The sequence below is a fragment of the Ammospiza nelsoni genome, chromosome 7, assembly GCF_027579445.1.
Source record: "Ammospiza nelsoni isolate bAmmNel1 chromosome 7, bAmmNel1.pri, whole genome shotgun sequence".
NCBI lineage: Eukaryota > Metazoa > Chordata > Aves > Passeriformes > Passerellidae > Ammospiza > Ammospiza nelsoni.
The window spans coordinates 1,752,107-1,767,477 of NC_080639.1; the positions used below are offsets into that span (position 1 = coordinate 1,752,107).

Consider the following 15,371-nt stretch of genomic DNA (forward strand, 5'->3'; position numbering starts at 1 on the left):
AGGAGAGGAAAGAAAAGGCAAAGCACCCTCAGGAGGGGACAGCCCCACACCATAACCTCAGTAGTGACTGGTAAAGCAGAGAATGTGCACAAACCTCCAGCACACACTTGGTGTGAGTTGGGGAGTGCTCTGCAGTAAGTGACAGGCACTGCCAGCCTCCCCACACAGCACACCAACCCCAAAATGTTAGCTGCAAGAACCAGCATCTGTCTGCCCGAGCTCCTCTGCTCCAGAGGCACACAAATAAATCTTTCAGGCAACAACCTCAATAGCAGCTTTTCCATCGGGACTTTTGGATTACATATCACTCAAAGAGCAGCTAGGCCACCAACACAAGTGGGTTTTAGGCAGCTCTGTCTCAGCTGCTGTACATCACACTCTGCTACCTTGAATCCCTTCCAAAACAGCGACAGGATACTCCAGTTGGAAAAGCACACGATGTGAAGCTCAGCAAGTTATCGAGCAAAATAAGCCATAAATTTCTCCACAAAACACACATTCCTAGCCAATACCGTTTGCTCTTTTTAACTCCAGCGACAGTAAAGAAAAAATATCTGCAGACTTCCCTACGCTGGTGATTTCTCTCCTTTATTTTGTGCATCCTAAGCAGTTCAAGCCTCTGTAGTGCTCCTGCGGGGATAGACGCACATAAATCTAAGCTTAGAGGGCTGTTATCTCCATCTTGCCTCCCGACCTGTTTTCACACTACGGCACAGACCGACACCGCTCTGTAACCCAGCTGCACGTCTTGTTTACCCGCTTCACACCACCAAACCACAGCTCCACACTGTCTCCATCACATGCTGCAGGGAGCGCCGGAGAAAATTTCATTTTCCCGAACCCTTCTGCCGGCAAAGCGAGCATCACCCTTCCCACTGCACCCCAGCCCGAAGGAACACGCTGCTCTCCCACACAGCAGCAGTGCACGAGTAGCAGAACAACTTCTAAACCCCACAAATCCCAACAGAGGGAACAGCCGGGGCACGCAGCGCCGAGGAAATGATGGGGACCAAGCGGGAACACCTCCGGCTCCCTGAAAACGACGGGTGGAGGAAGGAAGGGCAGGCAGCCCGGAGAGGAGAGGCGGCTGCTCCCCACGACCCGCGGGCTGGGGGGCACGGGGGGTGCAGTGCAAGGGGCTGGGGGAGATGGAGGGAAGTGGGGAGCAGCACCATGGGCTTGGGAGATGAGGGGGAGCAGGGCCATGGAGGAGGCGGAGCGGCGGGGACAGGGCTATACACGAGGTGGCAATGGTGGGGGGGAAGAAGGGGAGCGCGGAGGGAAGGGTAAGAAACAGAGCCGTGGGCTGGGGGAGGATGGATAAACAGAGCCGTGGTCTTGGGGAGGGCTGAGAGGGGATGGATAAACAGAGCCGTGGTCTTGGAGAAGGGACGGGGGGGGGTGGATAAACAGAGCCATGCGCTGGGGGAGGCTTGAGACGGAGAACAGGACTGGCAGACGTCTGGTGCGGGGGAGCAGAGCAGCGGGCTGGGGGAGGCTTTCGGGGCGCAGGGCCATGGCCAGGGGAGGCTTTGGGGAGCACAGCACCATGGCCTGGGGAGGCTTTGGGGAGCACAGCACCATGGCCTGGGGAGGCTTTGGGGGAGCACAGCACCATGGCCTGGGGAGGCTTTGGGGAGCACAGCACCATGGCCTGGGGAGGCTTTGGGGGAGCACAGCACCATGGCCTGGGGAGGCTTTGGGGAGCACAGCACCATGGCCTGGGGAGGCTTTGGGGGAGCACAGCACCATGGCCTGGGGAGGCTTTGGGGAGCACAGCACCATGGCCTGGGGAGGCTTTGGGGAGCACAGCACCATGGCCTGGGGAGGCTTTGGGGAGCACAGCACCATGGCCAGGGGAGGCTTTGGGGAGCACAGCACCATGGCCTGGGGAGGCTTTGGGGAGCACAGCACCATGGGCTGGGGAGGCTTTGGGGAGCACAGCACCATGGGCTGGGGAGGCTTTGGGGGAGCACAGCACCATGGCCTGGGGAGGCTTTGGGGGAGCAAGCCATTGGCTGGGGAGGCTTTGGGGAGCACAGCACCATGGGCTGGGGAGGATTTAGGGGAGCACAGCACCATGGGCTGGGGAGGATTTAGGGGAGCACAGCACCATGGGCTGGGGAGGATTTGGGGGAGCACAGCACCATGGGCTGGGGAGGATTTGGGGGAGCACAGCACCATGGGCTGGGGAGGTTTTGAGGGATGCAGGGCCAGGGGTTGGGGGAGGTTTTGGGGCACCCCTCGCCGCTCGCTGCTCTCCCGGCCGTGCCGTCTCACCTTCGATGGCGATGACATGCTCGCGGATCTGGTTCTGCAGCACGGGCTCCTCCACCCGCTCCAGCAGCTCGTAGATGGAGTAGATGTTGGGGTGCACCGACTCGAAGCGCTGGATCTCGGCCCGGATGGCTGCCGAGTTCGCCAGCTGCTGCTGGTAGTTCATGGCGCGGCCGCTCCGCTCCGGCCCCTTCGCGCCGAGACCCCCGGGCGGCGGCGGGGGCGAGCCCGGGCCGCCGCCGCCGCCTCACTCACCGGACACCCCCCCGCGCCCCGTGCCGGGCCGGCAGCAGCGCCTTGGCCTCGCAGCGCGCTGTCACTTCACGACGGCGGCGGCGGGGCGGGGCAGGGCCGCCCCCGGCCCCATGGAGGGAGGGAGGAAGGACCCGCTCCCGGTCGCGGTCCTGCTCCGCCGGTCGCGGTCCCGCCGCCTCCTCAGCCCCTCACGGCTCCCGGTCCTGCCGCCGCCGCCGCCCCCGGCGCGCGCGCGCCCCCCCCCCCAGCCAATGGCCGGGCCCCCCCCGGCAGGCGCGCGCCCCCGCGGCAGCCAATGGTCGGGGCCCCGCCGCGGCCTCGCGCCCTCCCGCGCGCTCGCCCCGCGTCCTTCCCCGCTTAGCCCCGCTTCACGCTGGCGCAGGCCACGCCTCCTCCCGGCGACGTCACCGCGCAGGCCCCGCACTGCCCCACCCTCGGGCACGCTGGGAAATGTAGTCCGGGAGGGAGGCGCTGAGGGAGGGTCGGGCTGGTACCGCTCCCGTCCTCTCAGGGACGCCGGACCCGGCCCGGTCCCGCCCTCAGGAACGGCCGACAGCGCTCACCCCGCAGGGAGGGATGGGGCCCCTCACCGTGAGTCCGGCCCCCGCAGCCGCTGGAGCCCTGAAAGTGATGAAAGTAGGAGTTAGTGCCCAGTCCGCCATTCACGCCGGGAATGGCAGCCCCAGCCCTGGAGGGGCTCCAGGCCAGGTTGGACACTGGGGCTTGGAGCAGCCTGGGATAGTGGAAGCTGTCCCTGGAACGGCAGGGATGGAATGGGATGATCCTTAAGGTTCCTTCCAGCTGAAACTGCCCTATAATTCTATGGCTTGTCACAAATATTTGTCTCGTGGAGTAATGAAGCACTGTTGGCATGACACAAACAGGGTTATTTGCAATATTGCCAGCTGTGCTCTGTCAGCCCCTGACCTCAATTAATCCATTTTTGGGATCGATACTCTATGGATCTAAGCTCCAAAGCTGTGAAACGTGGAGCAAACTTTGCTGTAGGAAACAGCATAAGGACAACTTGGTATAGGATAGCCCCAGGAAAACTGTATCCATCCATTCTAGTGACATATACCACAGGAAGGAAAAGAGTTATTTCGATAACTTCCCCCCCAAAATATCTTTATTTGGGCATAGAGCTCTGGCCTGGGGTGGAATGAGGTGAGCTTTATGTCCCTTCCAAGCCAAACTGCTCCTGATGTGATGGTTTGCACCAAAAAAGAAAGAACTATAGAGGTGCCAAATCAAGCTGTGATATGGGATTGAGTCTTTGGATGCTGCTGGGACTGGAGCTTCCTCAGCAGTGGTCGATGTCTGCTGCAGGAGTTGTCTTCTGCTCATCTGAACAGTTCAGGGGCATTCTGCCATAGATGCCTGTGTCTTCTTTCCTCCTCCTTCTCAGCAGAATTTGGTATCATTTTTATCACCTTTCTTGTTTTTATTTTCTAATCCTAGGAGGAAATTCTTGAGTGGATAAAGAAATAAATTTAAAACTTAGGAAGAATATAGCCCCCTTTCCACTGGTGAGTGCCACTCAGGGCATTAATGATGCTGATGAAAACTTGTGCAACATAAGAGGATTTTTGCTTTCATTTGCCTTAAACTGTTTGAATAAGCTAAATGTATGTAGAAATCTGGATGAAAGCTGCAATTCTCCCCTTTTCCTCCCTCTAGCCTGATCTGGAGCAGAGGCACTACCTCACATTGTGTCTCAGAAAATGCCAAAACAAGCAGCAGAGCCAAGAGTCAGGCAACAGCCTCTGCTGTATGTGGGGCTGATTGTTTCCACTGCTGCCATATGCTTTGTGTTCTTCCAGCTCTAAAATTCATGGAAAACAACTCCCAGAGTAGTCTCAGCTGTAAATGAATGCAGCTACTGCACACAAATAACTGAAGCATTAAAACCCTGTGTTAATAGAAAGCCTTTTTGTGATATTTTCATCTCTAGTCCTCCCATGAAGCCTTGGCTACCCTGATTTTTTTACTACATAATAGCTTTTGTGTAAGCTTTGTAAAATCACAGCAAAATATAAGCTACTATTGCAGCTTACATAGATTTCTTGTGGAAGAAGGCTTTAACAATAAATATTTTGCTTTTGCTTGCAGCTGAGGTTGGCCTGAAATGCTGCTGGTGGTGCACAGGGAGATGCTGGATGCCTCTCTGCTCTCAGAGGTCTGGCTTCCAAAGTGTTCCACCAACCTTTAGTGTGAGCTGGCAGAGAGTGACTGGGGCAGCTCTGCTGAGAGCAGTGAGGAATTCAGGTTTGTTTTTCTTTGCTCTAGCGTGGGCACTTCACAGCTTTTTGGGGTCTGGCTTTGTGGAAGGCAAGGTGAGCGTGCTCCTCTGGGGAGGTGATGAAGCTCAGCCAGTCTCACAGGTATGGAGGGGCTGCAAGTGCAGCAGGCAGAGTGCTCCCAGTGTGGGTCACCCTGCTGGCACTGGCTTTCCTTGCTGAGGGTGAAAGCTTGCCAGGGGTGAGGCTTCCCACCGCTCTCCCACGCAGCTGGTTGTGTGCTGGAACAAAGTTCCATCTGTGCTGGCTTCCTCCTCCTCCTCCTCCCCATCTGGCACATCCACTCAGTGCCCTACCTACAGAGAGCCAGCCTGGATGGGTTCCTTCTGCTCCTGGTGCCTCATTCCTGGAGGTACCAGGAGCTGGAAAGCAGCACTGAATCACTGCCCCAAACACTTCCACCTCCCATCACATGGCAGGGCTTATCCTCTTCCTGCTGTGCCCACCAAACCAAACCCTACAGAGAGTGGGGGAAAGAATTTTGGGGAGTCACAATTGATGCACTTGGACTCAAGGCACGGGGACAATGACATTTTGCTTTCTAACTGAGCCTGACATGTGCACCTTAATGGAAACATCACAAAAGTTCCACAGAGATGTTGCAGCCAGGGTTCATGAGCCATTAAGGTGATGTTTCAGCACAGATCTTGGAAATTGAGAACTCCAGTGGAATTTCATTTCAACCCTGCCCGCACCTTCCCCTAATGCTTTGTTGGGATGTGGAGGAGCTTTCCTGGCTGCTGAAATGGGAATTAGGCAGCACTAGCTTGCAGTTACTAATCCAGTAGCTGAAATGTTGATTGGAGGGGGAAAAAAAATGTCTGAAAGGTGTTCAAGCATCCTATCCTGATCTGTGCCTGAATTTAACATAAATTAAACATCACAGACAGCTTGGCACAGGGACTGCATTGTGGGCCTAACAGGAAAGGGATTAACTGAAAAAGCTGAGAGCATAAGGACTCCTGCACCATCCAGGGGATGTTATAAGAGAAATCTCAGCTGATGGTTGTCAGCAGCATTTCACATGCCTGGGACTCTTTCTGTGTCTGCTTGTCACTGACATCTTTTCATAAAAATCTTTTCTTTAAGATTTTTCTCCCTTCTGAGAAGCTGTGGCCTCAGCAACAAAACGTGAAACAGTGGTTATCTGCTGCTGTGGAATGCAACAGGTGGATCCGTGATTGGTCTCCTGGGGATGTTTGGATTTACTGACCACTCACAGCAGAGCTGGGTCTCGCTCTCTGCTGAGACACAGAACTTTGTTATTCATTCTTTGCTATTCTTAGCTTAGCTAGCCTTCTGAGAACTTTTCTCTCTATTTCTTTTAATATAGTCATAATGTAATATATATCATAAAATAATAAATCAAGCCTTCTGAACATGAAGTCAACATTCTCATCTCTCTCTTCATCTTGCAACCCTTGTGACCACTGTAACATCTGCTGACAATCTTAAAGCCTGGCTGTTTCTGGGATGGCTGTTGGTGTGAGCAGTGTTTTGTTTAATAGGCAGGGAGTGCCTGGAAAAACACAGCAGACAGAGTGTTAGAGATGCATCTTTGTGCCTATACTACTGATATTGCTGTGGAGATTGAAGTCAAACCCATATGAAAAACAGATATGGAAACGTCAAGTTTTCCTGAATGATCTTCACTGTAATTTTCAGTGAATATAAAAATTTAAATAGGTTAAGCTTCCTCTCCTAACAAATTGGGATGAAATTCTGTTATTTTACTGGGTAAATATTTGGGTCAGTCAGTTACTATTAGAGAGTGATTAGATTGCTCAAGAGGCTTTGAAACAAATGTAACTAATGAATTAACCTCATTCAGGGAGTGTGAAATCTGTTCCAGGAGAAATGCCAACTAGTTCAAACAATCCTAATTATGGAGCAGCAACAACAAGCGGCTGTGGGAGCTGTAGCTCATTCCCCAGTGCTCCTGTCAGACCTGGGGAAATGCTGCTCTCTACCCAACCTGCCTGGAAAAAGGTGCCATGGCAAAAGCAACCTGCATTTCTGGAGGTGGGAGCACAGATCCAATCCCTGCTGCAAGGTCAAATTATCCTGCTGAAGGGGTCTGCTAATCAGAAGTGAGCCACACACCAGCTGCAGAACAGGGAACTAGCAATAACTCTGTGTGTTCACCATATGGGGAAGGAATCTGAGTCACTTCTCAATTCTAGCCCCAGGGACTTGGATTTCCACTAACCTGGAACTTTCTGAAATGTTAGAATGAACCGTCTTTTAAACTGCCTGGGTTTTGGCTCCTTGTTGATCAAAGTTTCACTGTAAAACCATTTACAGCATTTGCAGATTTGCACAACTACTATCTTCATGAAACCAAAGCCATTGCTCAGATCTGGAGTTGTGCTGTGGCTTTGATCAGGCTGCTGATGGTCTGTGCTCCAGCTTTAAGTTGTTTTCAGTGAAAATAAATGACTTCTTCACACAAGGCAGGTTTTCAGTGCTAAGTTCTACCCAAGCTATCCAAAGCTCAGACAGCTTCATTGCAGCAAAGACTCAACTCACATACAACAAAAAAAAATTGTTCAATTGGTACCCCTGAGTCAGGGCTCAGCTAACATCCTGAATTTTATAGCAGAGCAAATCCAGTGACAGCTTCATATGCCAGCTCCAAGATACTCAGCACTTTACTGAGCTCTTATCATGGCTAAATATGATTACACTGAAAGTGTCTCTAAGCTTGTTGCTGTTGTCACTTCCTTGACAGAGAATCAATATTTGATTCGCCACATAATTCCATGTTAAGCTCAGGTCTCACTTCAGCTGTGGTGTGCTGACAGGGCTTGAAAAGTTGTGGAATATTGTAGGCTCAGTTGTTACCTTGGAACTTTCAGACACAGGCTATTAATTTAATGCAGAAAAACCATGGGAGAGGTCACTCTGGATTAGTTCAAGCTCATCTTTTAGAACAATTGCCTTAATATTTAATAATATGTTCTATGCATAAAGCTGTGACATCCAATGGTAAGGAATTAAGAAACAGGATAAAAATTGATACTGTAAAGTCAAAACAAGTAGGTCTGGCAAAAGCCTTGCTGGTGGAGGTCCCACATGACTTATTTTAAGAGCATGACATTGGCCAACTGGCTAACCCAGCACTGCCTGAAATGCAGGTTTTTGGTGACAGATTGCACAGTTTAAATAGCAACTTGAAATCATTCCTCTGGTAAGAAAACAAAACCTTTTCTTAGGTGTTAAGAGGAGTGTGAGCTGTTACTGATCAGTGAAGGAATGCAAAAGAGCATGAAAACAAAGCTGAGGATGGTAGTCAGGGCTGGTCATGGTGCTTCCCTACATTTCAGGTGAGAAATCCAGTTCTTTTTGCCTTTGAGACTTGTGCAGGTGAGTGCAGACATCACAAAACCAGCCAGCAGTAGCTGTAGCTTCTTAGAATCCAAGGATCATTTCAGTTGGAAAAGACCTCCAAGATCAAGTCCAGCCTTTGGCTGTCACAAGCCCAGAGCTCTGAGTGCCACATCCAGACATTCCTTGAACACCTCCAGTGATGGGGACTCCACCTGGGCAGCCCCTTCAATCCCGGAGCACCCTTTCCATGGAGAAATTCCTGCTGCTGTCCACCCTGAGCCTGCCCTGGCCCAGCCTGAGGCCGTTCCCTCTGCTCCTGTCCCTGTCCACCCTGGCTGTCCCCTCCTGTCAGGAGCTGTGCAGAGCCACAAGGGCCCCCTGAGCCTCCTTTGCTCCAGGCTGAGTCCCTTCCCAGCTCCCTCAGCCCCTCTTGGGGCTCCCTTCCCTGCCCTGGCCATTCTCCAGTGTCCCCTCAGGGTCCCTCTGGCTGTGAGTGCCCAGAACTGGCCCCAGCCCTGGAGGGGCCTCAGCAGGGCCAGCCCTGGGGACAATCCCTGCCCTGGGGGTGTCACACCACAGCTGGCACAGCCTGGGGGCCATGACCTCGTGGCCAGCCCTGGGGACAATCCCTGCCCTGGGCCTGCTGGCCATGGAGAAGAGAGTAACAGGCACTCTGCTACAGCTGTGCAACAGGCAGCCTGCCCAGGAAGGAGAGTGCTGTCACCAGCACCACGTTCTGTGGGAAGATGTGGATGTGTAGAATTGTTCACTTCAGTGCCTGTCAGAATGGTTATGGGCTCCCTGCAGCAGCACTTGGAGGACAGCCCTGCTGCTTGTTACACACAGGGCCGAGTTTTCTACTCACTGTGTTTATTTGGGTGTGTGTTTGACATCAGCATCACCTGAGTTTGCCTTTCCTTGGAACTTGTAACTTCCAAATCAGTGAGATTTGGCTGCTGTGGGAAGGCCAGCCTTTCAGCTTTCCCATGGAAGGAGTTCCCCCAGGGATGGCTGCAGCCCTGGCAGCCCCCCACCCCAGTGGGCAGTATTCCTGAGCACTGTGGGGTCAGAAGGGGGTCTCCAAAGGGCTGCCATCTAGGACACTGTCACCATAGAAACTGGGGGGATTTGCTGTCACTGTGTCAGCTCTTTGAGCTGCTTAACCGCTCGCTCATAGCAACTCACACACAGCTCAGGGAGAAACTCACACACAGCTCAGGGAGCAAATCACACACAGCTCAGGGAGCAACTCACACACAGCTCAGGGAGCAACTCACACACAGCTCAGGGAGAAACTCACACTCACACAGCTCAGGGAACAGCTCACATTCACACAGTTCAGGGAGAAACTCACACACAGCTCAGGGAACAACTCATACACAGCTCAGGGAGAAACTCACACTCACACAGCTCACGGAACAACTCACAGCTCAGGGAACAGCTCACACTCACACAGCTCAGGGAGAAACTCTCACACAGCTCAGGGAACGGTTCACACACAGCTCAGGGAGCAGCTCACACACAGCTCAGGGAACAACTCACACACGGCTCAGGGAGGTGGCACAGACAGGGCTGCACTGCAGATCCCAGCAAGAATTCCCTGGAAAGGCTCTCCTGCTCATGCCTTGTGTGCATCACCTTGTATGCCCCCTTCCTGCAGCTGCAGCTTCCTCATAAAAATGTAATAAAACCCCATGGGCTCTTTGTCTAGAGACAAGGAAGGGCTCCTGGCACGTTTCCACCATCCCATTTTGCTTATGGTTTGACCAGGTTTGTCTGACCTAGTTCTGTTCATAAACTGGGCTTAATGGTGGAGCCCTGGAAACGTTCCCAGCTGCTAAAGCCTGGCTATTCCCTCTGCAGTAATTAATTGCAGTTCAAAAGCCCTGCACCAGCTATGTATCATAACATTAACATAAAAAAAAAACATGTTCTCTGGGAGTCTAAGCTTTGAACAATCTTCTTATGGTGCCCAGACTTATATTCCATAGCACAGGAGCACCATGGGACCCTGCTCATCAATTGCTTGCTTCTAAGTACAGACTGAACTGGAAAATCTCTTTCCTGTGTACCCATTGCAGACCTGTTATCACAGCACAAAATGAAGCTTGGAATTGTTTTTATTAAGCTGGGTGTGATTTTTCATTCCAGTCTAACTTTCCATCCACTTGCAAAAAAAAATAAAAGAATTTGAGAACAAGTATAATGAGTTGAAACTCGATGCCCAATAATAACTTTAACACCATGAGGCTCCTGGAGAGTGTTCAGCAATTATTAGAGACAGGGAGAATTTTTAGCTCTAACTGCCTGACAAAGAGTAACTTTTGGTTGAGCTAAGGGTACCTAAATAACACATCTTCAGCAGAGAGAGCAGGAGACTGCTGTAAAACCTATTGATGCTTTATTAAAAAAAAAAAAAAAAAAAAAAAAAAAAAAAGAGGTTTGAGCAAGTATTCATGTGCTTAGCTCCTGACTGTGTGAATTGTAGAAGAACTTTTGGCACTGCAGTTCCTGTGATGGTTCCTTGGGGATTTCCTGGCCCTGAACTGTGTCAGCTGCACTTGCTTCCAGCTCGCTGAGAAATGTGGAGCTAAGGCCAGGAGCTGGCCAGAGCTCAGCCTGGGTACCTGCCCTGGCCACGGGGAAGGCTTTTCTGAAATGCTGCCCTCTGGGAAGGAGAGGCTGCTCCTGCCCAAGGTGCTCAGCCTGAGCTGTACATCTGATACCACTGCAGACCAATTCAACCCACAGAATTTCCTGCAAAGGCCAGAAATCCTTTGTGTAAAGATCTCTTCTTCACAAGGATGCAAGTGACTGGAAGTTACAGTGAATCCTCCCCTGCATAATTTATATCCTCCTCTTCAGTGCTCACCACATCATTTCTCTTTACATGCAGGTCTAGCCCCTCAGCAGCATTCTCGAGGCTCATTAGCACATGTGCTGCCACTGAAGCAAGCTGAAGGATGAGATTTTAAAGTCTTCTGTTACCAAAGATTAATACAGATTTTTTTTTCCCCCCCAAAATAATCAGCTGCAGACCAGTGCCAGGACTCAGATGTATTTTGTCTGATGGAAAAACATTTCCTCTGCTTTGTAGAGGCTGCTTACATCCCTTCTGCTGCCCTTGAGGTATTTGTTCCAGCTTTCCTGACACCTGGAGCGGGACAAGCCGGTCCCTTGGCCCCCATCTGAAGGTGGACAGTGTTAAAAAGAAAGGTCAGCCGTGCTTCAGTAGCTTTCAAAGGAGGCCTTGGGTATTTCAAGCACAACACTTCATTTAAAGTCAAAAGACTGAGTTGCAACACTCTTCAAAGGAAGAGCAGTTCTCACTTTTAGGACAGCTCCAGTGTCCCTGAAAGCGTTCCCGAGGCAGCAGCAGCGGAAGCACCTCGGATCTGCAGTGAGGAATGCTTTGCTTTCAAAGCCTGCAAAGCTGAAACGCCTCAAAGCTTAGCCTCAGCTTTGTCTACAGTTTCAGTTTGTGTCACTACTTTGAAATGCAAGATAAAATGTAGGCTTAGGTCTCCTTGAACTCAAGCGACTTGAGGAAAGTGCAGGCAGGATGGAGCTGCATTCTGCAGGCAGGGAAGTGGCATGGAGGCATGTCCCTGCCCTTTGGCCTCAGGTCAATACAGAATGCAAGAGCCTGCTATTGACCCAGGTCTCAAGGGTCAAAACCCAGGGGAGTTTGGCACTCATTTTCCCAAGAGTAGCTGGATGGAGTAAGATGAAAGTATGGCATGGATTCTTACTCGCTCCTGTTCAATCACCCAAGCTGTCACAAGTTTTGCCCCCTTATCCTTGGGCCCTCATCTGAATTTTGATGACCTGTGTGGGGAGTGTTTAAAGCTACCACTGCAGACTCCTCACTGCTCCAGACAAGGCTGAAGAGTCTTGGTTGCACCAGAAACGTTTAAAGTCAAATCAACCATCATAAAATTTAATAAAGCCACTGGAAAAAATTCTGCTGCAGTTTCCAGTAGCAGCACTGCAGGTGTACTGTCTTGAGAACTATAAAGGCTTATTTGTGTTTTATCTCCTCACTACTTGACTTTAAAAAGGTGTAGCAGACTTTTAAATGTTCCCTAGAGAATCCTGGGAGCCCTGTAGTGTTAAGATATATGGAACCTGGGGTAGAGTGCTCTGAAAGCTGAGATAAACTACTGCAGCAGTGGTTCTGTGTCTGAGCCTGAAAAACAGGATAGAAATGTCATTCCTTGTGCAGCTGACAAGCACATGTGCACATCTGCTGGGGCTGTGCATGCCAAACAGACCTGGAACTGCTGTTGCCTTGCAGAACATGAAATCTGGGTGGTGAATAGTTACCTAACATGAAATACTTGGCAGAAGCCTCAAAAGCTAATTTCATTTTTATGCTTTGTTCTTTAAGGGAAGCAGGTTTAATTGGAAGCTAATACTTTTGTTAGAAGTATACTCTAGAGGATATAAATGTTACTGGTTTTTAGGAATGGTATAAGTCCTGTGGGTGCAGGCTGTGGTCAGTTGGAATTAACAGAGTTAAGATCTCAGACAAAAGGGCTCCAGGATGCCAGTTCTCAATGCCAAGCTAAATTGCACGTATCAAGTACTTTCCTTCATGGCTCTCACATCCAAATAAACTTGTGAGTTCAGTTAAGAAGGTATTCCAAGGATGTACCAGTCCTGCCTCTAAACTTGGTTATCTGATGCCATTCTCAATAGCTTACATGGATGGAAAAAACTGATTTCTTGGCCCCAGACCCCACCTTTGGGGGACAGGAGTCAAAGTTCCACCTGGGCTGGGTGCACCTAAGGATCAGTGGCCTCAGGAGGTTACAGTTGCATTGAGTTCTGCATTCTGGGAGTAAACTGGCTGCTCCAAGCAGAGAGAGGGATCCAGTCTTTTCTCTAGGATAGTGGTTGGAGTCACTTGAATGTTCCAGTTCTCATGGCAGCCTGTTCTTTTTTAGGTTCTTCTGAAGCACAAGGCATCATGTGGCAACTCTGCATCTTAAATTTTGTGAAAACGATGCCAAGAGGAAGTGAGCCTCTAAGTGAAAATGGGGAAACCACTGGGAAGCACTGAGTAAGTGAAGTAACTCCACACCCAAAACAGCATTACAGCATTGCAGAGAAATACAGGGAAGTGAGGAGTCACTTCCCAGAAAAATTTCCCTCTGAAACAGAGAGTATTAGAGTGACTTGGAGCTTTCCTTATCGCAGCAACCCAAACTAACATGTAGTAAAGTTGTTGGTTCCTCTAAACAGTCCACCTAGAGACCTTTCAAAGGGATTTCAGATATTTCTGGGAAGTGTTCAGAGCAAAAAAGACATGAAAGCTGTTCCACAGATTGGTCAGTTTGGGGCTTGTAAGGACAAACCATGGCACACACGAGCTTGCAGCATTCCAGTGGTTATGATCCTCCACTGCCCAGCTCAGGGATCACCTGGCACACGAATGCCCTGGGAAAGGAGTCTGGCCTGTTGTGGCCACTGGCACAGAGCACTAGGCAAACATTTGCTGTTGGAAGAGGAGTTGCCTTCTTCTCTTGGGCAGCTGGGTAACACCAGGGCTCCTCCTGTGTAAAAAGGGCAAACAAATTTGAGATGTCTGTCAGGACAGAAGTGCATCTGTCTTGTTGCTGAACTGTGCTGAACCTGCTAAAAGTGCTCTGAGCTTCCCTCAGCTGTGTAACAGTGACAGAAACAGGGCGTTGCTGCAAAAAAAAATCATCCCAGCAATGGCCAAAGTGTGCTCTGCAAGGAATTTAACACAAAAAATGTGACAGAGAGGTACAAGGAGGGGAATAATTCACTATGCACATGGTTGAACAGAACTTTTTGCCCCAAAGAGCTTAATTCTCCAAGAAGAGGTCATTTGGCATTTGAGGTTAACAGAGTTATTGTGAGAGCTTGTGACTGATGCTGGCATAAAGCAATGGTCCACTTTTAGTCCTGTTTCTATCCATGATGCAATAAGATGTAACAGAATGATGAGTTTGTCACAGATCTCAGGCTTTATTAATCATCTGAACAATTGCTATAACTTGGCATCATGGACATGATGGAAGAGCAGCTTTTGTGTCCTGCCAGCCTCTTTCCATCATTCTAACCTGCTGTTTGAAGTAAGGAGACTGGAATTCTCAGTGGATATGAGCAGTCCCAGTGTCTGTCTTCAGGCTGCCTTCTGAAGAGTCCTGGGGGTGATATTCACAATTTCTCTGCTCAGAATAAACCATAAAAATGTGTTAAAAGTTGACTGGATCAGTTCTAACCAAGCTAATGATGAACTCTTACAAGCAAATCGTTTTCTCTGTGAATTAGACTTTAAACTTCAATTCTCTCAGCTGAAAGGAAGAAAACATCCCAGTATTTCGTGAGCTCTTGCTCTGGGACAAATAGTTTCTCATCTCATGCAAACTGCTTGCAGGTTGTACAATATCCTTGCAAGGATAAAAATGGGAAATAAAATAACTGGGGAAGTATTTGAGAGTTTCACATTCTTAGGTGTTTTTTTACCGGTAGATTTACTTGCAAGGAAGTCTGTTGGGAGGACACAATTTCAAGCCTGAAAGCAATCAATCTGGAGGCTGCTGAAACTTTGCCAGAGAAAGTTTTCTGTAAACACACCTAAACTTAGTCAGTGAAAGTTCTTGTTGGTTTTAACCAGGTGTCACATTTCATCTGCTTAGCCCTGGCAGCCTCACTGCTGCAGCCCGGTTGCACATTTTCTGCAAAGTGACTGGAGAATCCCCTTTTTTTTTTTTTTTTTTTGTTAGAAATGAAAAGGTACAGTTGGTTCATGTGGGCACAAGGCTGAGGAAATATGAGCCTACACTATTCATGATCAATCTGTCAGTGTGGTCCCCTCTTGTGTTTACCTGCTCTGAATTTTCATGTCTAATGAGCTCCCTTCAGACCATTTAGCACTCTGAAGTGAGCTGTTGGGTAATTCTGTGGAAACATGAGTTCTGTGATGACCAAACACAAAAAGGGAGTTGAACAGAATATCATGCTATTTTTCATTAGTCAATAGTCCATGTGCATTTGAATATTGCACATCTGTCTAATGGCAGGAATGGGAAGAGCTCAGAAGGAAAAGCAAAGCTGAAGACCTGCTTCTATTTTTGTTGTTGTTTCGAGCAGAGATTTCTTAGGTAAGTTACTAAATACCAAAAACTGTACCTAAGCTGAAGCTGCTTGTGCCTGGGGAGTCATGGTGTGAGCCTT

At 49.8% G+C, this 15,371-nt stretch overlaps 1 protein-coding gene across 3 annotated transcripts in view; it reads right to left on the minus strand.

Annotated features, from left to right (window-relative positions):
• Positions 1 to 2,540, minus strand: part of AGAP1 (ArfGAP with GTPase domain, ankyrin repeat and PH domain 1) — a 322,590-nt gene extending 320,050 nt beyond the window's left edge. For all 3 annotated transcript variants that reach the window (XM_059476344.1, XM_059476343.1, XM_059476341.1), the window contains exon 1: positions 2,281 to 2,540. In XM_059476344.1, the coding sequence (XP_059332327.1) occupies positions 2,281 to 2,443 (163 nt within the window). In that variant the 5' untranslated portion in view covers positions 2,444 to 2,540. The remainder of the gene's footprint in view (positions 1 to 2,280) is intronic.
• Between the last annotated feature and the right edge of the window lie 12,831 nt (positions 2,541 to 15,371).